The sequence below is a fragment of the Primulina huaijiensis genome, chromosome 9 (genome assembly GCF_012295235.1).
Source record: "Primulina huaijiensis isolate GDHJ02 chromosome 9, ASM1229523v2, whole genome shotgun sequence".
Taxonomy (NCBI): domain Eukaryota; kingdom Viridiplantae; phylum Streptophyta; class Magnoliopsida; order Lamiales; family Gesneriaceae; genus Primulina; species Primulina huaijiensis.
The window spans coordinates 16,065,977-16,092,357 of record NC_133314.1 but is presented as its reverse complement, the minus strand read 5'-3'; the positions used below and the strand labels follow the sequence as shown (position 1 = coordinate 16,092,357).

General features: G+C 36.2%; 4 protein-coding genes and 1 non-coding gene across 6 annotated transcripts; 4 read left to right on the top strand and 1 right to left on the bottom strand.

Annotated features, from left to right (window-relative positions):
- Positions 1-2,205: 2,205 nt before the first annotated feature.
- On the top strand, positions 2,206-2,679 carry LOC140983912 (uncharacterized). The gene has a single exon (XM_073451068.1). The coding sequence runs from the start codon at positions 2,206-2,208 to the stop codon at positions 2,677-2,679; it is 474 nt and encodes a 157-aa protein (XP_073307169.1).
- A 3,311-nt stretch (positions 2,680-5,990) lies between these two features.
- On the top strand, positions 5,991-6,883 carry LOC140983911 (secreted RxLR effector protein 161-like). The gene is made up of 2 exons (XM_073451066.1): positions 5,991-6,139; positions 6,562-6,883. Exons 1-2 carry the CDS (start codon positions 5,991-5,993, stop codon positions 6,881-6,883), a joined length of 471 nt encoding a protein of 156 aa, XP_073307167.1.
- An 8,643-nt stretch (positions 6,884-15,526) lies between these two features.
- On the top strand, positions 15,527-19,301 carry LOC140984316 (uncharacterized). Of its 2 annotated transcripts, none has more exons than XM_073451631.1 (2): positions 15,527-15,681; positions 16,854-19,301. In XM_073451631.1, the coding sequence occupies exon 2, from the start codon at positions 17,109-17,111 to the stop codon at positions 19,104-19,106; it is 1,998 nt and encodes a 665-aa protein (XP_073307732.1). In that variant the 5' UTR covers positions 15,527-15,681; positions 16,854-17,108; the 3' UTR covers positions 19,107-19,301. The 2 variants fall into 2 exon arrangements, with proteins under 2 accessions (XP_073307732.1, XP_073307733.1); XM_073451632.1 differs by having other exon boundaries at positions 15,548-15,760.
- Positions 19,302-22,215: 2,914 nt separating this feature from the next.
- Positions 22,216-22,287, top strand: TRNAG-UCC (transfer RNA glycine (anticodon UCC)). Its single transcript has one exon. It is a non-coding gene; the product is annotated as a tRNA-Gly (tRNA).
- Positions 22,288-22,857: 570 nt separating this feature from the next.
- Positions 22,858-25,151, bottom strand: LOC140985384 (reticulon-like protein B3). Its single transcript, XM_073453237.1, has 5 exons — positions 24,814-25,151; positions 23,961-24,141; positions 23,743-23,884; positions 23,364-23,433; positions 22,858-23,280 (listed from the first exon to the last, which is right to left on the bottom strand). Exons 1-5 carry the CDS (start codon positions 25,001-25,003, stop codon positions 23,111-23,113), a joined length of 753 nt encoding a protein of 250 aa, XP_073309338.1. The 5' UTR covers positions 25,004-25,151; the 3' UTR covers positions 22,858-23,110.
- Positions 25,152-26,381: the final 1,230 nt, after the last annotated feature.

Genomic DNA, 26,381 nt, shown 5'->3' with positions numbered 1-26,381 from the left:
AAATTGGATTGACATTTTTCTATAAAATGTCTCTCTTAGTCTCTGGACTATGATTTTGTGATTACGTGATATTGTGAACACTAATCTTCTAGTCTCTTTTTTTTTTTATAGGATTTAAACATTTGCATGAAATTATTTCCTAACAGAATGTCGGCTCTTGTTCATGAAAATAACTCAGTGGCCTTTTCTCCGTGTACTAAGGTGTTTGTCCAGCACATCCGATTAATATTTATGTCATCTTAATCCCTTTATGTAAGATTAAGATTCGCTTGGAGAAATCTTGTCCAGAAATTTGAGGTAATTCTTCTTCCAATTCTTCTGGAAAAACTCATCTTTTTTCTATACAGATTCTATCTCCGAAATCAATATAACTAGTAAAATATTATGTCTTATATTGTTCAAATAACAATCGAGAATGGACTCGTGGTTATTGAATTTTCCACATTCTATCATCTGCCTTGAATTCAGTTCTATTCTCTAGACGTCAAGGTTTGTTTCTTAAAAAAACTATCCCAAGAACCAATCGAACTGGTTCTTTTCCTGAGATTCTTTTGATATGAACTTCCAATTCACTAATATTGATCATTATTTGGTAAGAATATATCATAGATTGTTTCAAATTGTAAATACTATTACAAGAAAATTGATTGAATTGTCTTGTAATATCAAATATTAATTCAACTTATCTCCACAATTCTGGACATCTAAGATTTCCTATTATCGAAAAGATGGCATCTTGTACAGGTGTTTTTCCCCACTGTTGAAAAATTATTATTCCCAAGAATTTTGGTGTATGACAAAAACTAACAAGCTCGAAATCAGTTGCGGTTCGTTTATAAGATATGCATCAGTTCGACCGCTTCAAAGCCCAAAGGAGTTTCAACCGCTTACTTCAAGACCAATAGCAGATTCAACTTGAAACTTAATGTATCTCAGAACCGGATCATTAAAGAGAACTATTTATTGCTCAAAGACATTCTCTGACCGGCCTAATACATTCAAAGTATTACACCGCCTTAAATTCAACGCATACTTACATCAGTTCCAAGATTAATCTACATTCAATTATTTTTTCTAGAAAGAGGAAGACCAAGCATAGACTTAAAGCTCTGTTGCCCAAAACAGTTTCCTTAAAAGGAACTCCTCAAGAAAAGCGACTCAGAACGATGTTGTACAAAAGGAACATTAAATGCATTTATCAAAGATCATTTAATGCTCAACATATCGACAGCAACACGTCTGTACAGATAATCAGGTTAACATTGTTATGTCCTTTCCGACCGTTAAGGAAATCGTGTATATTAACGAAAGAATATGCTGGCAGAAACTCTCTCGATTCTCAGCTGCAATATTACAACTTTCTTGCATATTCAAAAAGATCTTAGAGCGCTCTTAAAAGTTCATATACTCCATCGCTCAATCAGCACGCACAGAAAAAGAAATTTATCTGATCATCTAAGGATCATTTACGTGCTACTATTCAAAACTATTTATTCATATCATTAACCCTTTGGTTATTTGATTCAACTTTGATATATGGTGAACTAAGTGTTCTTAAATATCCAGAAGTGTAAAGTGATCACTAAGAGTTCCAAAACAGGCAGTGTGATAAGTCCTGATTGGAGCGGGCTGTTGCAAGAAGTTTGTAAAGCCAAAGTCTTTTAGTGGAATCCTTCATAAAGAGGAACAAGGGGTGACGTAGGAGTATTCATTCTCCGAACATCCATAACAAACCTGTGTCACTTTACTTTCCGCAATCATTTATCTGTCTAGTCTCTATTCATTGTTTTAGTCTGATATTGTGTTTTAAGTTGCATTGAAGATTGTGAACCATTTTCCGCACTTAATAGTGGTTCACATTCTCAACCGTATGAGAAGACGTTTTCAACTGCCTAAAAATGGTTGAAATCACACTCGTACACGAGAAAATTTGAAAGAGTTCATTCACCCCCCCTCTAAACTCTTTCCCGATCCTAACAAGTGATATCAGAGCGGGGTTTTCTCAAACACTGATATATTTTGAATACATATGGCATCTTTCAATAAAATTCCTATGTTCTCTAAAGAAGATTAAGATGATTGGAAAATTCACATGCAGGCACACTTAGCAGCCCAAGATGACGACATGTGGTATGTCATCACTGACGGGCCAATGAGAATTCTGAAGGTGAATACAGCTGCAACAACAACTGAAGGTGCTCCTAGATGGTTGAAAAGCACAGATCTGAATGGACAGCTGAGGATAAAAAGAAGGCAAATTATGATAACGTTGCGAAAGATATCCTCTATAAGACTCTGGACAAAAATATGTTCGCTAAAATCAAGACCTGCACTACTGCGAAGGAAATATGGGAAAAACTTACTCAACTATGCAAAGGCAATGATCAGACTAAGGAAAACAAGTTGAAAGTGGCTATCCAGAAGTTTGACAACGCAAAGATGAAGCCAGGAGAAACTCCTGCAGAATTTGACGAACGGTTCAGCAGTATCATCATCGAACTCACCTCACTCGGAAAAGAATATTCCAATAGAGAAATTGCGTTGAAGGTTATGCGAGCTCTTCCCAGAGAATGGGATGTAAAGACTATAACAATGCGAGAATCAAAATATCTGAACAAACTGGAACTTCATGATCTCTTCGCCGACCTTAAAGCGTATGAGTTCGAGCTAGGAATATGAACTGAAGAGGATCCATCCACATTGCAACAAACAAAGGTACTACCAGCTACCATAGTGACTCTTCCGGTCAAAGAGTCCTCAAGTAAGAAATCGGCCGAGCAATTAAGTAATGAAGCCATGTCTTTATTCGTTAAAAAATTCAATAAATTCATGCGTGATAATCAATCTCAAATGAATAAACCTCACTTAAACAAGGACCATACTGATGATGGTCAAGCTTGCTTTAACTGTGGAAAGAGAGGACACTTTATTGCAGAATGCAACAGGCCAAGAAAAGATGAAAAGAAATCAGGTGATAGAAGACGAGTTAAAGACAACAAAAGATTCATCAAAAAGAAAAGTAAACGAGTCCTAGTTGCAGAAGAAGACAAAGGCAAATGGGCTGAATCAAAATCTGAAAAATCTATTTCCGAAGAATCTTCAAGTGAAAGCGAAGATGAGAAAGTAGAGTGTCTCATGGCCAAATAAGATCAAGAATCTACTGATGAAATGGTATTTGACTTTAACTCTGATGAATTCACTCGAGTAGATCTTGTCACCGCACTTCACGACATGGTAGATGAGTTTAAGAGGCTATCACAGCAGTTCAATGAAGCCAAAACAGAAAAACAAAACTTAAAAAACAAGTTAACTCTCTCTAGCTGTTCGCAACAAAAAGAGGTTAACGGTTTGAGAGTAAAGTTAAGTCTACTAACGGCTGAGAATGATGATCTGCGAAGATTGTTCCATGATACTTTGAAAGAAAACAAAAGGTTGATAAATACAGTCAACACTTGGAACAAGTCCTCTGTTTCTCTGAATAGGATGCAGGAAATGCAAAAGCCAGCCGGAGACAGAACCGGGCTAGGTTATAGCATTAATGAATGCAGCACCTCAGGAGCACAAACTCAACCGCTACTAGAAAAAGGCAATTTAAAACCAATTAAATTTATCAGATCTAGTACGGTATATGAACATGATAAACCTGAAGATCAAGGCACTCAGAATGTAAATCTTGAAAATAACAGAAGGCGATGTGGCTTAGGATACGTCGAAATTGAGAATGCTAAAACCAACAGATCATGGCTCAGATGCAGGCCTATTACAACCGCTCACAACGGTTCAAATTGGGCCAGCAGAAAGCCAGGGTCAACTGGAAATCATTCAAAAACTAGACCTAACCATTACCACAACAGCCGACCTGTTCAAAAGAGGTATCAATTGAGTGACAATGACAAACGGTTGAAACAGCATACTACACAAGCACTGCATACATCACTTGATTACGCACACAACAGCAACTACTTTAGGACACATCATGAAAAATCCTTCAGGATAATTCAAGTATGGATCCCTAAAGGACTGATAAACTCAGGACCCAAATAGAAAAGGGTACCAATTTCTATTTTCAATAATGTCAGGTGTCAAAGAAAAAGAACCTGGAAGAATCCATTTGGTTCTTGGATAGTGGATGCTCTAGACACATGATTAGAAACAAAGATCTCTTATCAGAAGTAGTTAACTGCAAAGGTCCAATAATCACCTTTGGCGACAATTCTAAAGGTAAAGCTGTGTGTAAGGGTAAGATTATCCACGGCAAAATTATCATTAGAGATGTACTTCTAGTAAAAAATCTTTGTTATAACCTGATAAGTATAAGCCAACTATGTGACAGTGGTTACATCATAGAATTTCAAAAACTCTTATGCACTGTGAGAACCACAGCTGGTAATATCATGATAACTTGAAATAGAAAGCAATATACATACAAAGTCAAATGGAATGATGATTGTCTTAGCGTACCTATTTGTTTTGTTGCTTTAAATGGAAATAAAAAATGGCTTTGGCATAAGTGTCTTAATCATCTCAATTTTAAATCCATTGCTACTATCAGTAAACTTAATCTTGTATCTAGATTGCCTAACATTGATTTTGCCAAAGATAGAGTTTGCAATGCATGTCAATTAGGAAAACAGGTCCGTTCAACATTCAAAAATAGAGGAAGAAACTCATCAACTAGATGCCTGGAACTCCTTCATATGGACTTGTTCGGACCAATATCGATCAAACCGCTGATCAACTAATCAAGCTGCTCAAAAGGCTTCAGAATGAGAAAAGCAAAGCAATTGACAGAATCAGGAGTGACAGAGGAACTGAATTTCTAAACCAATTCCTATCATCTTATTTTGAAGATCATGGCATAAAACATGAACTGTCAGCAGCAAGATCTCCACAACAGAATGGAGTAGCTGAAAGGAGAAACCGCACTTTGAAGGAGGCAGCTAGAACCATGCTAGCTGAATCTGGTATTTCACAAAGGTTCTGGGCTGAAGCTATAAACATAGCCTGTTATACTCAAAACCGGTCCATGATTAATAAAAATCATGAGAAGACTCCATATGAAATATGGACCGGTAAACATCCTGATGTTGGGTACTTTCGCATATTCGGTTGTAAGTGTTTCATTCATATTAATGGTAAAACACATCTTACTGCCTTTGATGTAAAAGCTGATAATGGTATATTTTTAGGCTATTCAGCAGTGAGCAAAGCATATAGAGCTTACAACCAAAGAACTCTCACTGTTGAAGAATCCATACATATTGTCTTTGATGAATCATCTATATGTCATGACAATAGCATTAGCAGCATACATGATTTGATAAATAATTTTGATGCTACTAACTTTGAAGCAAACAGTGAGGATGAGGTAGATCTAAGAAAAACAGGTGGAAGCATACCAAAAGAAATCCAACCGCTCAAGAACAAACTCAACAAGTGAATGAACCAGAAGACAACCAGCAACCGCAAAATGTACAAAATGAAGAAGGAGCTTTGGATCAAGAAGAAGAAATCATTCAACCAACCGAGCTAAATCCATATGGACCATGTCTTCAGTGGAAAAAGGATCATCCACTTGATCTGGTCATCGGTAACCCTACTGCTCCTCTTAGAACTAGAAATCAAATGATAAATGAATTTATGCATGCTGCATTCATCTCTCAGATAGAACCTAAGAAAATAGATGATGCACTACTTGACACAAATTGGATAGAAGCCATGCAAGAAGAACTGAATCAGTTTGAAAGAAATAAAGTTTGGCATCTAGTTCCTCAGCCCAATAACACTCATGTAATTGGAACTAGATGGGTTTTCAGAAACAAGATGGATGAAAATGGCTTGATTATAAGAAACAAGGCTAGACTAGTATCTCACGGCTATAGACAAGAAGAAGGCATAGATTTTGACGAATCTTTTCCCCTGTAGCCAGGCTAGAGGCCATTAGAATATTTTTAGCATTTGCAGCATTTAAAGATTTCAAAGTATATCAAATGGATGTTAAATCTGCTTTCTTGAATGGATTGTTTAATGAGGAAGTTCATGTAGAACAACCACCTGGCTTTGTTAATCACACTTTCCCTGAGTATGTTTACAAACTTGACAAAGCTCTATATGGACTAAAGCAGGCTCCAAGAGCATGGTATGACACATTAACCAAATTCTTGCTTGAGCATGAACGGTAGATAAAACATTGTTTACATTCTCAAAAAATGATCATTCATTGTTTGTACAAATATATGTGGACGATATTATTTTGGGATCAACTAACCCCAAGCTATGTAAGAGATTCTCTAAGATGATGCAGGAGCAATTTGAGATGAGCATGATGGGCGAATTAAATTACTTTTTAGGACTGCAAGTCAAGCAGTCCTAAAATGGGATATTTATCAATCAAGTCAAATATACTCGAGACATGCTAAAGAAATTCGGCATGGACAATTGCTCTCCAGCTTCCACCCCAATGAGCTCATCAATCAAGTTGGATAAAGACAAAGGGGGAATCTCTGTTAACACAAAAATATACAGAGGGTTAATTGGTTCTCTGATATATCTGACTGCCAGCCGACCAGACATTATGTTTGCGGTTTGTTTATGTGCACGGTTTCAAGCTAAACCAATGCAAGCTCACTTTATTGCAACTAAAAGTATTCTTAAATATCTTAAAAGAACTGCTAATGTGGGTCTTCGGTATCCCAAAGATTCAAGTCTTAATCTTGTAGGTTACTCAGATGCAGATTATGCGGGGTGCAAAGTCGATATAAAGAGTACAAGTGGTTCGTGTCAATTTTTAGGCAAGCGGTTGATATCATGGCTTAGTAAGAAGTCATCTAAGGAAGCAATCTTCCTCAGAGTCCTCTGCTCTTTTAAGAGCATGAGGAGGTAGACGCCATCATCAGAGAAGACGTACGATGCATCAGCGACATAAAGAAGTCACTGATATTTCTTCAAAAGTGCCATCTCCTCAGCAGTAACACCTACTCCTCCATNCACAAAACCATTTCCAGAGGCTAAGTTCTCTCATTTCCGTAATATGCTTGGCTTAATTGATATATCTTGATATGATTAATTCTTGCGGTTTTTTTAGTTTGTATTGCAGGAAATAAACAGAAATGTAAAGATAGAGAAAGTAATTCGAAATAGAAATATTTTATTGAACAAACAGTCGGCGTTGTACATCCCCAACTTCATCATCAACCGCCATCGACCAGCTGTGCAACCAAGCTGTCAGCTTACCGGTGGTGGTGCGTAAAAAGTCATCTAAGGAAGCAATCTTCCTCGGAGTCCTCTGCTCTTTTAAGAGCATGAGGAGGTAGACGCCATCATCAGAGAAGACGTACGATGAATCAGCGACATAAAGAAGTCACTGATATTTCTTCAAAAGTGCCATCTCCTCAGCAGTAACACCTACTCCTCCATCAATGGAGGACCGAAGCTCTTCGATCGTTGTCCAGACTGCCAACGTCTTTTCAAAAATGCTATCTTTAAGAACAGCCTTGCGGGAAGCTAACACCGATTCTATAAATTCTTTCACTATATCTGGCTCACTTGAACTGCCTGCATTTGCCATCTTGATATTTGTTGTTTGCAAAACTAACCCCTCTACTGATACTTATAGATGAAAGGGTCTCTCGCAAATTGACAGACACTAGAAGTCAAAGAGGCTTTCTATCTAAAGCCATCGACGGTTTATCATCATGGATTAGGATTTAATCCACATGTTTAGGGGAAAAAACGGTTCAGTCATTAATCAAATAGACTTCTCAACCGTTTCCATCTAACTACATTACTGATACGGTTCATTTTACTTGGGCAGAATACCGCCACGTCATTACTCAAACCTTTCAACTGCTTTTGACTGACGTGACAGCTGTTATTTTTGTAATTACGAAGTTACTTATTTTATCGCCGCCCAAGATTTTCAAAATTCTCACAAATTCTCTCCACTAACAGTCCTCCACGTGGACTAACTAGTGAGTAATTGAACCGCACATACATACTCTACATTTGCAATCGTGCTGAGCTTATTTTGTTTTTGCAACTCGATCGCACTCTCATCTAACTTGCAGGTGCTGAATTCAAACTCTCTCAATAAATCAAGACAATGGCTGCCTCTATCACTCAGAACACTGTCGCGGTTAACTTCGCAACCATCTTTGCCATGCCCAACAAATCAATGCAAGCAATGTTTTGAGATATAGAACACTCTGGGCTTCGCTCATTTCTGGGCTGCAACTATAAATATTCCGACACACTACTGAAGGAGTTCTTCAAGTCGGCACACATGAAGAACGGCAAAATTATATGTGCCGTCCAAAACAAAAAACTTCTGTTCACACAGAAGATGTTTGCTGAATTGTTCAGCCTACCCACTGAATGAGTGACTGATTTTTCCACACTGCCAAATGAAAATATCGATATCTGTTGCAGTACCTTCTCAGACACAGACTCTCCAATCTCTCATCCAACTTGTCAAAAGCGGGACTTAAAGATTGAATTCAGACTTCTGGTAGATATCGTTGCAAAAGGATTGCTCGCCAAAGCAGGAGCTTATGATAAAATCACCCTGGAAAAATTTCTTGTTATGGCTACTATCTCCTCCAAATTACGAGTAAACTGGTCTGACGTTCTTTTTAAGATATTGGTGGCCATGATTAACAAAGAAAATCAATCGCAAGGTTTTGCAGTTCAGATATGTTATATGCTGACTGATGCCGGGGTTCAACCGGTTGATATGATAGATGTTGGCAAAACTAAACTCTTCACCTGGGTGTCAGTTGAAAAGTTCATCAAAAAGAATCGGATGACAGATGAAATGTTGGTATCAATCAAGACGGAAGCCGGGGAAGAGTTTGTGAAACAAAAAAAATCAGCAAAAATCGGTTCGACCGCCAAGGCAACTAAAAGGAAGCTGGTTCTAAAGACCAGCTCTGATGAAGAATCCACAAATAACGTTCCAGTTGCTCAGGTCTTTAAGAAAAAGAAAACCGCACAACCAGCTAAGATCAAGCTAGTCAAGCATCTTTCGGCACCATTAGTTCCTGCCCCAATTCCTGCAATCGTAATCACTAAGCTGAAGGGAATTCAAATTGCAAAACCAGAAATTCAGTCATCTTATTCTGGAATTCCAATCATTATATCCTCAGATAAGGGCAAACAGGTCATGATTGAAAATCCACCGCAAAACAATGCAGTTCATATAGCCATAGTACTCGCAAGAGAGCGTGTAAATGAGGCTGTCCAGAAAAAGATCAAGTTGTTTGATAAATGGGTTCAATATCGGACGGCTGTAACTTTTGATTCGCTACTTGAATCCGGAAAAATAAAAGCAGCATCTAAGCTTGAACGGTCCATTTTGGAATGGGTAGAAACGGCTGATATTCAAACCGCCCTTCGTCGACGAGACTTTCTGGAACTTCAAATGAAGGAAAGCACTCTCCGAATCATTATTCAACTAAAAAGGCAAAATTTTGATCATGTAAGTCCTACTGCCATGGATGATTCTGCAGTAATATCTCAACTTGAGATGGACGCTTTGGGACTTGCTATGAGCGTTGCTCAAATGCGTCAGGATCTCAACCTTCCAGTCAATGCAGAACAGAGCAAGTTTGATTCTCTGATGGAAATTAATGAAGATCTGGATTCAGCACAGCTTCAAGCCATCCCTACCAAAGAGGATTCTTCATCTCTTTCTCCTGGTACAAGCACTTAACCTTCTTCACCAGTATTCTCTGTGCCAGCTCAATCAGGTGATGAAGAAACTAATATGCCTCATTCTGAAGAAATCACGCCTGAAGCATTTCCAAGTGCTGAAACACAGAGTCATCAGATTGCCACCGATATTCCATCCGAGTCTCCTACGATCTCTGCCATGGAAAAGTCTACTCAACTGCCTCCACTTCATCTTTCAGCAGATCAAACTGTCTCGGTTGATGGGGCAGAAAAGTTTTTATCTGATTTTGATAAAGCTGTGACTTTTCAAGATCAAACAGTCTCTCCACCGGTCTCTCCCACTAACAATGATCCAACAGCTCTTTCAGAACAGTTGTTGTCCTCTACAAAGGAAGTACAGGAAACCGAGCCGATCATGTCTTCACTGCTTGCCCACTCTCATCCATCTAGTCCTTCAGCAACAAAACCTGAGGAACAAATTGTAACTTGCACCAAAACCTCTGACTCCACGGATGATATTGATAAAATCATTGCGAGCTTTACCGCTGAACTCCATGAGCCCGATTACTCAAAATCTGCTGGTAAGCTCTCCTCCTCTCAATTGGTTACGTTCACAGACAAGTCTTTATCCGAAGAAAGACAACATGCAGAAGAAATAGCTCTAGAAGAGAGTCGTCAACAACAGATTTTGACTCAGTTGATCACCATGGATAATCCATTTTGTCTCTCACTCAAAAACAATTTGATCTCAAGGAAGATTTTCAATCACTCAAGACTGCTCTCCGAAATGATCTTTCCACCATGGAATCAAGTTTTTCTCTCAAGCAAGCAAAACATAATTCTGAACATCTTGAACTATGCCTTGGTCTATCAGGGCAAATAGCCCGTCTTCAAATAAATTTTGAACAACGCCTCGATGCTCAAGGTGCTCAACTTGCCAAAATCATGGAATTTCTTGTTTATGGTGATGTCAAAAAGGGGGAAAGAGAGCATCAAAAGGCAATACAAGAAGCAGAAATATCTGTTATGAAGAAATTACATAAATTAAAAGAAATGGGAGATGAGGTGAAAAGCAGTGGATCAAAGTAAAAGTCATACAGCTAGGTTTTGTCATCACCAAAAAGGGAGAAATTGTTGAAAAATTATTATTCCCAAGAATTTTGGTGTATGACAAAAACTAACCAGCTCGAAATCAGCTGCAGTTCGTTTATAAGATATGTTTCAGTTTGACCGCTTCAAAGCTCAAAGGAGTTTCAACCGCTTACTTCAAGACCGATAGCAGATTCAACTTCAAACTTATTGTATCTCAGAATCGGATCATTAAAGAGAACTATTTATTGCTCAAAAACATTCTCTGACCGGCCTAATACATTCAAAGTATTACATCGCCTTGAAGTCAACGCATACTTACATCAGTTCCAAGATTGATCTACATTCAATTATTTTTACTAGAAAGAGGAAGATCAAGCATAGACTTAAAGCTCTGTTGTCCAAAACAGTTTCCTTAAAAGGAACTCCTCAAGAAAAGCGACTCAGAACGATGCTGTGCAAAAGGAACATTAAATGCGTTTATCAAAGATCATTTAATGCTCAACATATCGACAACAACATGTCTGTACAGAGAATCAGGTTAACGTTGTTATGTCCTTTCCGACCGTTAAGGAAATCGTTTATATTAACGGAAGAGTACACGGGCAGAAACTCTCTCGATTCTCAGCTGCAATATTACAACTTTCTTGCATATTCAAAAAGATCTTAAAGGGCTCTTAAAAGTTCATATACTCCATCGCTCAATCAGCACGCACAGAAAGAGAAATTTATCTAATCATCTAAGGATCATTTACGTGCTACTAAATCAAAACTATTTGTTCATATCATTAACCCTTTGGTTATTTGATTCAACTTTGATATCTGGTGAACTAAGTATTCTTAAATATCCAGAAGTGTAAAGTGATCACTAAGATTTCTAAAACAGGCAGTGCGATAAGTCCTGATTGGAGCGGGCTGTTGCAAGAAGTTTGTAAAGCCAAAGTCTTTTAGTGGAATCCTTCATAAAGAGGAAGAAGGGGTGACATAGGAGTATTCATTCTTCGAACATCCATAACAAACATGTGTCACTTTACTTTCCGCAATCATTTATCTGTCTAGTCTCTATTAATTGTTTTAGCCTGATATTGTGTTTTAAGTTGCATTGAAGATTGTGAACCGTTTTCCGCACTTAATAGTGGTTCACATTCTCAACCGTTTGAGAAGACGTTTTCAACCGCCTAAAAACGGTTGAAATCACACTCGTACAAGAGAAAATTTGAAAGAGTTCATTCACCCCCTCTCTAAACTCTTTCCCGATCCTAACACCCACACGTGGCTTATTATTCTATCTCCTTGAAAATATATTCTTCTTTATTCCAGCCTAAGACTTTGACTCCTTTGTAGAATGAATTTATCTTGGATCTTGATATATATTTCCTGAATTAAAGGAAACTCGATTCTTTCTAAATAAATTGCATGAGAAAATTTTCAAAATATTTCTAGTATTTCAATAACCTCATTTCTAATAAACAATTCTGAGTGATTTATATTATATAGAACATATGAAATTTAATATGTAATAGAATACGACCTATTACCATCTTTCATCAGTCTTTTTTCTTTGAAATTTTGATGTCATGTTAAAGATCGATTGCAATCTTGATCTACCAGATTGTAGGTAATTCTTAGGTAAATTACTCCTAAAATTTTTCCAGCACATAGATTCCTTGAAATTGTTTTCAGTATTGAATCTTGAAGATTACCTATCGCATATAACAATATTAATAGGTGAATCTATTATTTTTTTAAAATTAGCTTTGATCATAATATGGATTACTCCGATATGAATTCAGGACATAGTTCGTGCTACTTCAATCTTGATTTTTTGCAATTCCTCCTTAATTTCTTCAGAAGGAATTAATTGCATATCCATTCGGTTTCCCGTAAGTTCCATTAGAATTGGAATTTCCCTTCTGGAAACTTTATAGATTGGATGATGTTTTATATTTCTTAGGCCAAGATTTCTTAAGAACTTTTCTATTTATCCTGCAGAGAATATTTGATATTTCTACAGGCTAAGATTTTTCTTCATGATCTTTTAGACCATGTTATGAGTTATTGTTTTCTGGCTAAAGAAACCAGACAAGTCTTCATATGTTTCATGTCGAAACACCTCATCTTCATTCATATTCTGAATCTATTCTATAAGATTCTTCATGACTCAAAATTTCATCTTCTTCATATATACTCTCGTCTGAAGAAATATTTTCAAACTGTTATACTTGAACTAGATCTTAGTAATAAATCGCTTCTTCAATATCTGGAGTTAGTTCGAAGCTTTTTATTCTCTTTCTGTCATTTTATGGACAGTTGGTCGAAATATGACCTCTTGCTTCACACATTCAGAATTTAAAATCTTTAAAACTTAACTAGCTCGGGTTTGATCTCTTCTGAAATTTTTATTTGTTGGTGTATGTCCCGAGCTTTGAGATGAATTCAATTCTTGGAATGATATCTTTTTTCTTGATGATCTACCTCTTTGCTCAGATTTGTAAGATTTGGTTTTTTGCAAGACCATAATTTTCTTGGTTTCCAGGAACTACTTCCATTTCTTCCCCTTCTGGCATAGGATGAGATCTAAACCTCTTAATTTTCTGCATTTGTTGCTTATTTCCAAATATTATTGGAAGATCATTTTCTTTACAACATAAAATATTATGTTTATTAATACCCCTTAATCGTTTGTAATTCTTTTAAAATACTGTCATATGACATAATTATGTCAATTTTTCTTTGAGAAAAGAGGTCATCCGTGTCAAAGTATCTGGATTGCGAGATAAGTATCTTCTAATTAGTATTTCTCCAAAGAGAGTTGACATTTTGGCGAATAAAAGTCGCATTGCGATATTTTCTTTGACCCTTGAACTTCATCTATATTTAGTGAATAACATAATATATTCATCTATCAAATATATGTCATGTAATTCAAGACTATATATGCTTAATGATATTTCTTTTTCTTCTTGGTCTCATGACTGTTAATATAGTCTACCCCTATAAATTGTGCTTTAAATATAGTACCCATTCTCCAGCTATTTCACTAAGAGATTCTCCGGCTAGAACTGACTCTTTGGTTTCTGTTGAAGTCATGTCCCAGATGATTTTAAGTGATCTTATTAGACTCATTTCTAAAATTTTAATGAATCTATCTTTGTTGAGATCAAGTGTTCCTGCTGCGATTCTCATGTCCAATGTTCAGTCATCTATGAGATATTCTCTTTTTTGAAATCCAGTACATCAAGGTTAAGCATAATCTCATAAGGATGTATTGGTTCTAAAACAGACTTCTCGTAGGGTGTTTGGTGCAAGAGAATTTGATTTATCCAAGACGTTGTTCCTGTTGGGTGTGCTTTTCCACATATTTGAAAATTTGTTTGGGATATTCTCATATTTGTATTATGATATCTCACACTTTCTCTTGGTGGTTCATGGGACGATGACCAAGTTATTGAGGGAGCTTCACCCCCTGTTGTATTCATCTTCAGATCTGCAACCTTAAGATTCACAAAATACTCCGTAAGATCTTGAAGATCTTCTAGACCAATTTTTTCTGTAGTTGTCATCAGTTTAATTTCTTTTCTCAGATAGTTTTACTCATATTGATAAATTTTTCTTCGTCGGTTAAAGGTTTTGGCACTATATTAGCCTTATCTCTTTGGTGTAATAAGTGTTCAGTATCAAAGGATGATGATAACCTTCATTTCAATATCATTTTACTAGAACTTGGTTCGTGTTCTAGTGTTTGGATTCTTGTTTGAATATCTTTTAATATTCTAATAGTTTCTTCTTGTTTTTCAAGGATTTTCTCAATTTTATGTGATACACAGTATAGTTGATTGTCATAATTTTGTACTGTCTTTTGGATCTCTTTAAGAACTCTGGAGAGTTTAGAGGAATGCTGGACTATTTTTAAGAACATTTTACTTTGAATCACAAGTTTAACTTATAATTCTGATGTGTTCTTCTTTGCTCATGATGTCTAACATTGGTTAGCTATTTTTTTAAATGTTCCAAAGTATTGGAACAACTTCTGTAAATATTTAAGCTCGAACATATGTTCGCATCCATAATTTTTGAGAAAAATCTCCTTATCAAACATTTAATTACATAATAATAATAATATTGTATGTTTGAAATAATTTTACATCGACTCTGATATAATTTCTGTCTCAGTTATAAAATCAAGGATACTTTTTTTCATTTTTTTCAAAATTGAGGGAGTTCAAACTAAAATTTTATAGAATAAGAAATAAATCCTAAAGTGCAACTTGAATTGAAGATCTTTTTCTAATTTACATTAATACATAACTAATTTAGATTTTTCTGGTCAAAATTGTTTATATTTACATAGAATAAAATTTCGACTGGTACTATTTTGATTGTTCTAAACTCAATCAATATTGTTTGCACCACAAAAAAAAAATCTTAACTGTTATGAAAAAGTAAAAATTTACGGTAAAAAGTAAAAATCTCNATCATAATATTTAACATTTAAAAATATTTTATTGACTTATAATTTATATAATATTAAATTTTTTAAATTTGAGATTTTGATGTGACTATCACTATTTATACTCATAAAGTAAAAAAATATATATATGCTATCATACGCTCTTTGTAGTTAACATGCGCTTTCNCAATGTATATTTTTCGCAAAAACTAATCATAATATTTAACATTTAATTTATATAATATTAAATTTTTTAAATTTGAAATTTTGATGTGACTATCACTATTTATACTCATAAAGTAAAAATATATATATATGCTATCATACGCTCTTTGTAGTTAACATGCGCTTTCTTGTCAGTATCCGTTCACTCGGAGGTCAATAAATTCCCCAGGGCACTTTCGTAAGTTGGCGGCGCTCACGAAGCCCTAGATTCACGGTCCACCGCTACCGCCGCCGTCTCTCTAAATCATGTACGTATCTACCGCTAGATGTGTTTGATGATGCGTTGAATTGCTGATCGAATTCAAGTGATATTCACCCGTGAATTAGGTGTTTTTGACTTCATCATCATAAGCTTCCAAATTCTTTGAGATGAATTTTTTTAGATTGAGCTTTGAATTTATATTTATGTAATTTCTTAGTTTTGGTGCAGACAATTTTTTTTGTGTGTGGTGATTTGAGCTGATTCTGTTTTGACTATTTGGGCCAGTCTATTGAATTTGGAACAAGAAATTATTTGATCACTAAATATTTTCTTTGTTGGTCATTTCTTCTGCTATATATTCGCGTGACTCTTATCAGACCTAATTCTGTGTGCTACGTGTGTTAGAGTCAGTAGATACGCCTCTGGCCGGGTATTTTTTTGGCGGCATGTTTCTTATCTCCCTATTAGTTTCTTGAATAATCGATTTCCTAATTTAAGCTGAATAGTTTCTCTCCTTTGTTTTCTTATTGACGAAGAGACTCGGAAACAGTGAAAAAAATGATCGGGGAATATGAATTATTGCTTTGTTTTTTAGTTCTGTTTATACTTTATACACTTGCCGTTTGTTTGTTTGATTGATTGATTGTTTGTTTGAGGTGTGAGGAAGAGATCTAAGAGTAATGGTATGATTTTTTTTGGCATGCTTTTGTTTTTACTGATTAGCCTAAAATTTCCTCAAGTGTATTGTTTTTGAAAAAAATTTGATTTCTTGCATATCCCGGCCGTAAAATGTCAATGCCTTAGCCATTGATGTGAATCTACTTCTTATATTATGAAAGAAGTTTAATGATAAATTTATCAGTTGTCAAAAGTTTTGATTTCCTCTCTTACCTTAAATTTGTACCAACTACTGGCAGGATCGACAGTATATTCTCGACGGATGGCGCTCTTTTGTCGCTGGCTCCTTTAAATTTATCCACCCGATAATAGATTATAAGCACTAAATTTTCGAGTTATAAAACCTTGTTGTTCTTGATGATTTTATCTTCATCAAACTTTGCATAATCTTTTTAAAGCTGACTCTTGTTGGGAATTTGTGTAGCGGAATGACTTCCTTTTAGTTATAGTTGGTGATTTATAAAATTATGTGCTGGAAAGTGAATTAAATTTGCTTTAGTGTTTTCTTTCGGTTGATATTGTGTCTCTACCCTTACGCAGGATGGTCTACTGCCAGATTGTTTTGGAACACTTGAATTCTTGTGAAGGTATCATGTGTCACTACTGCTAATTAGGGATACTCCCGACCACTTTTAACTTCCAATGGATCGACGTGACACTTCAGGATTTGTGAGTGGGGGATTGGTGTACTCTTTTAGAGACATCTAACCCCTAGTATTGTAGCTAATAACTCTAACCCCGGAAGTCAGGCCGACTGTTATAAGAGACTTGCATTGCATCATTAGCTACTTGTTCATGGATTCCAGATTGCACAATCTGAGTTTTGCTGCTAATCCCACTCCAATTGCGTTCAAGAATCTGCTTAACTCCATTCAAATAAAAGGAGATGGAAGTGAAGTTGTGTGCGAGGCAGATATAACATTACAACTTGTTTCACCTAGTTTTGAAAGCCCCTTTGCTTCTGTTAAAGGAGTCAAACGAAAGTGGAGTTTAGTAGATTGTCTTGCTAATCAACAAGTTGAAGCTTCTCTAGATCTCAACCTTTGCAATTCGTCAAGCTCGTCAGACAGCAAGGAGAGTACAGTTACTGCATGCACCCTAATGTCTTCAGCCAAGGAAAGTGAAGAAGAATCATCGATGATGCTAGATTTGAACTTCACCCTTCATCTTGGCGGTGAGAAATCATCAGGCCCTGAGAAATCAGGCAGCTATAATTTGAAGTCCCTGGATATGTTGCCCAATGTTGATCTGCAGTTGAGCCTTTCTAGCTTGCCAGTTGTGTCTGATATTGCAGCTTCCCAACCAAGCTCCAGTGCCCCGAGGGAAGTTACTAAAATGTTTGCCAGTACTGGAGATTTGAACACTGATGAAGGATCAACAGGAACTCCCCCTTTCCTGTCGCCGGTGAACATGGAAGACCTTAACTATCCGAACCAGGCTCTGGTGGGAAGGAAGCAAAAATTGGTATCTCCTGATCTTTCCTCGAGTGTAATGACAGCACCAAAAAGTTCAGTCACCTGTACTTCCGGGATTTTACAGTCACGACAGCAGCGCAATAACGTTACTAAACAGTGTAAAGCTGAGGGATGTTTGAAGGGAGCAAGAGGTGCTTCTGGTCATTGTATTGCTCATGGTGGTGGTCGCAGGTGTCAGCGTCCTGACTGCTGGAAGGGAGCTGAAGGCCGGACTGCATTCTGCAAGGCTCATGGTGGTGGTCGACGCTGTGAGTTTTTAGGTTGTACAAAGAGTGCAGAAGGACGTACTGATTTCTGCATCGCCCATGGCGGTGGCCGACGTTGCACTGGTGATAACTGCACCAGAGCTGCCAGAGGAAAGTCGGGATTGTGCATTCGGCATGGTGGTGGCAAGAGATGCCAGAAAGAGAATTGCACAAAGAGTGCAGAAGGTCTTTCTGGTCTCTGCATCTCACATGGAGGTGGTCGCCGATGTCAGCATCCTGAATGTGACAAAGGTGCTCAAGGAAGCACATTGTTTTGCAAGGGACATGGTGGTGGCAAACGCTGCACACATCCAGGGTGCGACAAGGGTGCAGAAGGAAGCACCTCTTTCTGCAAGGGTCATGGGGGAGGCAAACGTTGCTCCTTCCAAGGAGGTGGACCCTGTCCAAAGAGTGTGCATGGAGGGACGCTTTTCTGTGTTGCGCATGGTGGTGGAAAGAGATGTGCTATAACTGAGTGCACAAGGAGTGCCAGGGGACGAACCAACTTTTGTGTCCGTCATGGTGGAGGCAAGAGATGTAAAATTGTGGGGTGTGGAAAAAGTGCTCAGGGCAGCACTGATTTCTGCAAGTCCCATGGTGAAGGTAAGAGATGCTCCTGGGGCCACTTTAACTCTGAATTTGGCGACGGAGAAGTTCCTTGTGACTCATTCATTAGGGGGAAGACTGGACTATGTGCAGCTCACAGTGCTCTGGTTCAGGACAAAAGGGTTCATGGTGGTGGTGCAACTGTACGAACTGTTCAGGGTTCTAAGGCCAATCATCCTGCTAAGTTGAAACGAGTCATGATTGAGCATACATCTGCTGACATAACAATAATGGAGAATAGCATATTGACTTCCAACCGCGGTTGGAATTATTTTGATTTCCAGTCAACTCCTCCATCTGTTGCAAGCTGCCAATTGTCGAGCCCATCCGCAGAAGGAAGGGTGCATGGAGGGAATCTAGTGGCATCATATACAAGCAATCTCGGTTTCAACTTTATTAGAAGCAGAGACATAACTGGTCCATCAGAACCAGCTAAATCTTCCATCAGACATCAAACCTGGATGTAAGATTATCTTACACCGTTTCCTATAATTTTAACTAGCACAATATTGGGCTTGTAATTTTTATTATTGCATTTTGTGTTTGTTAGTGTTTTGATCATAAAAACTCCCTCTCTTCGTGTGAGAATAAGGGAAAATAATGTGTGATATCTGTACAATTCAAGTGTGCCTCTCTTCATGTAAATAGTTCATCTTTGTTCAGTCTCGTTTTTCCGGCTCATGTGCTATCAAAGATGGATGCTGTTGTGAGAATAAAACATGAGCTTGCCATGTTGTTGGAACTTTATAATTATTCCTTCTGCTATTCTTATTTTCACATTCTGTGTGAGTGTCTGTATCTTTAGTACATTACATTCACTGTATCTGAATGGAGTAAATCTAACTCTCCCTTTGTATTCAAATTTTTTGAGAACACATATCGCTGATAACATGTACAAACAAAGGTGTGCGTGTTCAAGATGTGAAAGCATGAGATCGTGTTTGGTTTAAAATACGCGAGTCAATGGATCATTTTTTTAAATAATGAGGTTTTAGCAATTTTGGGATTTTACCGAGACAGTATCTGCAATTAACTCTAAATAGACTTTAATCAGTTTGAAAGTCCTATTCTCCATTAATCTAATCAAATTATGAGTTGTATTCAGAATCTGTTTAAATCTTCGTTTCGGTCCATTTGCTAAAAAAGGGAGAATCTATGCTCCCCATGAAATCAATCCACCCACCCCATGTTACAAAAACACTTGCCAGGGTGCATGGCAACCATTAAATCAGCTTAAGTTCGTAAAGATGTTTCATCATTGAAAGCTTTATAATAGTGGATAGATAGCACTATGAGCTTAAATTATTAGTGATGAAATGTTCGTGTTCTTTACTTTTATCTTTTACAAATTTTTCAGGTGAAAAATATAATTTATAGACAAAAACTTGTGTGAGACGGTCTCATGAGTCGTATTTTGTGAGACAGAGCTCTTATTTGGGTCATCCATGAAAAAATATTACTTTTTATGCTAAGAGTATTACTTTTTATTGTGAATATCGGTAGAGTTGACCAGTCTCACAGATAAAGATTCGTGAGACCGTCTCACAAGAGATCTACTCTAATTTATATATGTGGATTTTTAAAATCATGGGAGATGTGTTGATGAAAATAATAAAAACCTACCAGAACAAATAATATATGCTAGTGTCTCTTCGCACTTTTGTAAAAAAAAAAAATTGTGTTCAAGGTTTTTTTTTATTATTATTAATTTTATGGTTGCTTATAAAATTTTTTTTTCGTGGAGTGATATGATCCTTTAAAAATTCAAATTTCTAGATAAAACTAAATAAATATTTTAGAAATTTTAAAAATTTTGTAAAGTGGATTATGTTAATTATGAGGAAAACTAAAATTACGAAATTTGTAATTTTTGATGGAAAAAATCTAAAAAACTTTTTAAAAACCAGAAAAATTTAATTTTTTATTTTCTGAATTTTAATTTCAATTTAACAAGAATACGTATTAAAAAAATCGATGCAAATGAGATTGATAAAAATAAAAATATAATTTTTTGGGAAAAATACCTATTTGGGCCTATTCATGGGAATCACCGAATGAAAGTTTTTTCTAATGAGTAATTTAGGCCTCTTCTTCTTTCAGGGCTTGCGCGAGATTTTGGACCTCAATGGGTGGAGGCCCACTTTTATTTCTTATGCAATTTAATATAATTTTGGAAAACAGCATGAATAATCAAGTAGTTTGGTGGATATTGTCGAAGGCCATGGATGAACTTAGTCTCGAACTAATAAGTGAGATGTCTAGCAAATGAGCTCTATATATAGCAAAATTTTCAGATGTGAAAGACGGTAAATTCAAACTTTTTTAGCCACCATTTGGATGATAGTGCGGACGTTCGCATTGGACGACATATATAAACATATGCATAATTTTCATACATAAAATTTTGATCAAAAAACACATGTTCAAATCTTAACAGTACGCGCCTTACTCTTGTTCCCTCTTCTGATAGCCATTAGGGAGGGGAATCGATAATTAGAACCCAAACGAATCTCCCCATGAAATCGATTCCTCCTCAGATAGCCATAGAGCTAGAGTTTACCTGTTCAAGAAACTCAACTTGATGTCTTAAAGTCAGAAAGTAAGCCCAATGAAACACCTTGTTTTGTCGATATATTCAATAAACCAGAAAGAGGGGAAGACTACACCATCTTGCAAGCACTTTCGAGCACCGATATGATGAACTGATGATTCTGTTTCTTGCAACTTTTTGATCGAGCTTAACAGCCGTTGACAACTTGGGACAGATTGGGGAATCTTTAGGATATCCAACAAAAACGATAAAAATAATACCGATATTCACAATTTTATAAAAAGGTTTCTTGTGAGACGGTCTCACGAATCTTTATCTGTGAAACGGATCAACCCTACCGATATTCACAATAAAAAGTAATACTCTTAGTATAAAAAGTAATACTTTTTCATGGATGACCCAAATAAGAGATCCGTCTCACAAAATACGACCCGTGTGACCGTTTCACACAAGTTTTTGCCAAAATTAGTTATGATAATTCCCTCAAGTTTAATAATATAGTAAGTACACATTATAGAGTAGGTCTCCTGTGATATAGGTTGATTTGTTCCATATCTGTAGTGAAAAATAATACTTTTGAAATAAAAATTAATTTTTTTTATGAGTCGGGTAAAAGGCTTGTATCACAAAATTGACAAATAACACAGTTTCTTTGGAGTTTTTTTTTTTTTTTTTTTTTTTTTTTTTTTTTTTTTTTTNTGTATGTGCGTGTACTTGTCATAATTGTTATCGTTTTATTTTTTATTTTTTACTTTTTGATTACTTGAGAACTCGCAGTTGTTATTTTTCGATGTATACTCAGTAGACCTTTGGACTAACGCTTGATAAACCCTTGAATTAACGCAGCAGCATACAAACTATGATTTTTACTTATTTGCTCCAACATATTCATTATTGTGTATAATAACACACAGTATTACTAGATTTAGATTATCTTTCTCAAATAGCGACTCATTCGATGCAGCGTAGTAATCCAACAGTTAGAAATAACACATATTATTATAGTGAAGGACCATCGCATTGAAGCGTTTGTAGTCCAACGGTTAGGATAATTGCCTTCCAAGCAATAGACCCGGGTTCGACTCCCGGCAAACGCATGCGTCCTTTTTAAATCTTTTACTCTCACACCATATGGTAGGAAAATGGAGTTTCCAGGTTATCCGCCGATCCTTTTTTTTTCATCAACATTACAGCACAGTTCACAAACCATTTTCATCCTCAAAACCCAGCCACTCCGATAAGGCGGTCCGACTGTTTCATCGAAACGGCGCCTATGAATAAGTCCTCGTGATCTACACAGTTTTCAAATGATGAAATAAAACTTTGATGTAGATGATTTAGCCCTTCATAATATGCAGTATTGAAGGTAGATGCTCCCATCCCCGTCCGTGGTTTTTTACCCATCACGGGTTTTCCATGTAAATTTGCGTATACTGTTACATAATCGAATCTTTATCCGTAACATGATTTGGGATTGATGCTTTAACAAACCCAGAAATTTAGATGTTTACTTACATCAACAAACCAGCACATTATCATTGCCACAACCAAGCCAAGCTGGCGAAGTTTCCTCCTTTTTTCACGAACGTTTTTACTATGTGAATAATATTTCGATGGAAAATGGCATATAATGTAAATTTAAACGCACAAATATTATGAAACAGACATGAAAAACATGAACAAAATGTATTAAAACTGTAAACCATGCCAAGGATAATCACCACAGAAATTCACCCCACTGTTGAATATCCATTCTGTGTGACATTCCAAATTTCATTATGACAACGAACTTAAAATCCTAAACGAAAGAAATAGCATTATCATCCAAACATATTAAACATCATCGACACCCTCACGAAACCCAAGTAGCAAATGAACATGTCAAACCTACACAAAATAAGTTAATGACATGCACTCAACTCAAGCCGCCTTCTTGTCTTTCAATGGCCCTCTTGGGATCTTGCTCAGGACCTTAGCATCGAATACTACATACAGTCTCTTGAGCTCGGCGTTTGCCTTCTCAGCAAAAGAGTCCACCTGGCGTTCGTACTTCTCGTAAAACACAGGCACAATGAACATCGACACAACAACTGTTTATAAAACGAAGATTGAGTTAGAAAATCATCATAAATAATGACGATTTAGTTAACATCATATTGATTTTGAGAAATACTTATGTGAAGTAGGGTCAAGAAATCACAGCAACTTCCAACGGATGACGCTACCCACAAACCAGCAATCACCTGCTTAGTAACAGCGTTCAAAGTAGGAGAATTGAGTTCAAAATGGAACAAAGATATACAACATGAATTTACTACATCGTAGCACTCGGTTTCACTCATTGCCATACACTTGTAGTTTAGAGGATAAAAGAAACCAGAGACTGAAATTTGTTTAATCATGCGAGCTATATTTAGAAACTTGCAAGGAATAACTAGCAAGGAATGACAGTGGCTAGATCTTCAGTAACAGATCCATTTACGGCTAAATCTAATTTTGGAAAACGACAAAAGAATTTATTTTGTTAGCCACTATACACAGGAACGACGTACCAAGAGAAAATTCTTCAAATCCCTTCCCATCGCAATGTCCCTGAGAACAGCAAATGCCCGATTGATCTCGACCCTCAGATCAGATGCAAATCGCATCATCAGATCTTCAGGAATCTCGATTTTTGGGATGTGTGGAGGAGACCTAAACAAGAAGTAGAACACCAATCATTAAGATCCCATTTATGCAAGAATATAAAGCAAATAAATAGACATCTTACTTATTGATAAAAGTGGTAGCATTTGACCACAAGAACAAGAGAGCCAAAACAAGAATCAAACTGTGGCAGACCAATGTGAGCAAATGGTATTCAATGACATCGAACAAAACCCAGATCGCAGTCGCCCCACCAAGCACTCCCGCCGAGAGTTTCTTGTCCCTCCATAGGAACAAGTCAGCAGCTAAGAATCAAGGACATTAAAGATTCAATTAATATACATAGTTCAGCTTAATATTTCAAGGAAGTTTCATTTTTTTTACATGTTTAGCTTCAAATATCTGAACTGATCAATCAAATCTAAATGAGTAACGTTCCTAGAGTTCATTCAAAATCTCGAGTGGAATTCCACTTGAAGGCTTTATTCGTACACACGAAATTATAAAATTAATCAGCACCGTCTCTTCAATTTCACAAACTAGATCTGGATCCAACTACAGGAATAAGAACCAAAAAAAAAAAAAAGCAGAGATGAAAACTACTCAAAGTTTGCAAAATGAAAGGGTCCTTGAAAAGCTTAATTCCCCTCATCAAACACGGTCATCAATTCAAAATCTTGATAAAAATAAAAAATTTCAACAAAAAAATCTTGAATAAAAAATATAAAATTTCACAACATTAAAGACCACCCAAAAATGAAATACCACAGATATTTCACAAACTTCATAGGTTCAATTTTTCAGAAATTGAAGTCACCCCAAAACCCAGATTTGAAAGCTTCTACAATTTTTTAGATTGCATAATACAGCAAATTTTTTCAAAAATATACATATATCTATCTATACACACACAAACGAGCAAAACTAACTAAAACTTTAAATGGAATTTTTCATTTTTCCTCACTATTCTGACTCACGTTTGCCGCCGCCGAAGACTTTGTGGACAGGCTTCTCCCTTCCAAAGAGACGGTACACCTTATCTTTAAACGCCGCCGGCTTCTCACACTCAGAATCAGATGACGAAGAAGAATCGTCGCCGTGGAATTTTTCGGCAATCTTTTCCACAAAAGATCCCTCCTTCTCCTCTTCCTTGATATGATCCGCCATCAGCAGAGGTATAGATACAGCGAAGTGAATCTATAGATTTATACGAAAGTGTGTGTCGAGGATTCGAGCAACAGTGAACTGAATGAATCTTGAAATGTGGAGGGGATTCTGGCAAGGGACCTTTATGTGCGAGGTGGGGTTAGGAAAGGGAGGTCGAATCGTGGCCGTTGATTTATGTGGGCCAGTAAATGACCGGCCGGATGTGTTGGGATTATGTTTTTAATTAATTTTCTTGATGGGTAAGTTAACTTAAGGTGGATGTCTTGTTGAAATGGAAACTACTAGAAGAACTAAGGCCTAAGGGACACGTAGTCTTTTTATCATATTATATTATACAAAAAACTAAAAAATTTTTATTTTTATATTTGAGGATTTTTTTTTATTTTTTTATATTTAAGGATGAATTTTATGCGGGTTTAAAAATGAGATCTTTATTCCATATTGTGTGTCGATATAACTAGACTAGGACAAATGCAATTTGTATCTATTACTATTCATCAATGAAGAGATTCTTAGAGAAGCAAAATTTAGTCCAGTGGTTAACCATTTTTTGTCACGCTCGGTATCCAAATATGTTAAGATTGGTAGAAGTATTTAGACGGAGTTGAATAAACACCTAACAAATTTATCTTCAATAAACTGAATATAGTGATCTCAACTGATGTTAACACTTGCAACCGTACTCAATCTTCAAAGTTCAGTAAGCAACTTTAAATATAAGTGCGGAATAATTCCAGTAGAACTTCGTGAACCAAACTAAAAATCAGTAGATTTCAGACAGTGAGCAAGAAATAATATAGTGTGTAAATTAAATAACACAATTATTTTTTCTAGATGTTTGAAGGTTGAATCTTTATACGTCTCATCTTCTTTCGTTTCCAAAAAATATTCACTAAAAGACTTTGATTTTATAATTTCTGCAAACACCCACTTCAATAAGATTTACACACTACTTGCTGAAACTCTTAGCAACAACTTCTAAACAGAATTTTGTTCGACTTCTGAACATAAAGACTATTTCTGTCAGTTACAAAAAATCACACAAATTTACAAAATAAACTTTAAAACATATGCGAGTATAAGTTTAACAAAAATAATCTTTGAATAGATATGATATTATTTTATGCATGTGGTTGAGTATTTATCAACAAAGCTTTTGATTCTTGAGTAACAAATATTTGAATAATTGAGCATATAGAGAGTTTGCTGAATTTTGAGATGATCTTTTATAAATGATTTCCAATGTTCAAATTTGAAAGGCTATAACTCAGTTGTATCACGATCCAAAACAAAAAAAAAAGTATTGGATGTCACGTGTCATTCGTTGTATTCCAAAAATAGTATAGAAAAATTAATGTGTGTGACACTAACATTCAAT

Excerpts from the sequence above, each read along its gene's own strand:
- LOC140983912 (XM_073451068.1), top strand. The coding sequence starts at position 2,206 with ATGGTTGAAAAGCACAGATCTGAATGGACAGCTGAGGATAAAAAGAAG.
- LOC140983911 (XM_073451066.1), top strand. The coding sequence starts at position 5,991 with ATGGATGTTAAATCTGCTTTCTTGAATGGATTGTTTAATGAGGAAGTT. Across the intron at positions 6,140-6,561 it reads AAGCAGGCTCCAAGAGCATG|CCGACCAGACATTATGTTTG; the intron begins GTATGACACATT and ends TCTGACTGCCAG.
- LOC140984316 (XM_073451631.1), top strand. The coding sequence starts at position 17,109 with ATGGATTCCAGATTGCACAATCTGAGTTTTGCTGCTAATCCCACTCCA.
- LOC140985384 (XM_073453237.1), bottom strand. The coding sequence starts at position 25,003 with ATGGCGGATCATATCAAGGAAGAGGAGAAGGAGGGATCTTTTGTGGAA. Across the intron at positions 23,885-23,960 it reads GCTACCACTTTTATCAATAA|GTCTCCTCCACACATCCCAA; the intron begins GTAAGATGTCTA and ends CTTCTTGTTTAG. Across the intron at positions 23,281-23,363 it reads CTTGACCCTACTTCACATAA|TTGTTGTGTCGATGTTCATT; the intron begins GTATTTCTCAAA and ends TTTTATAAACAG.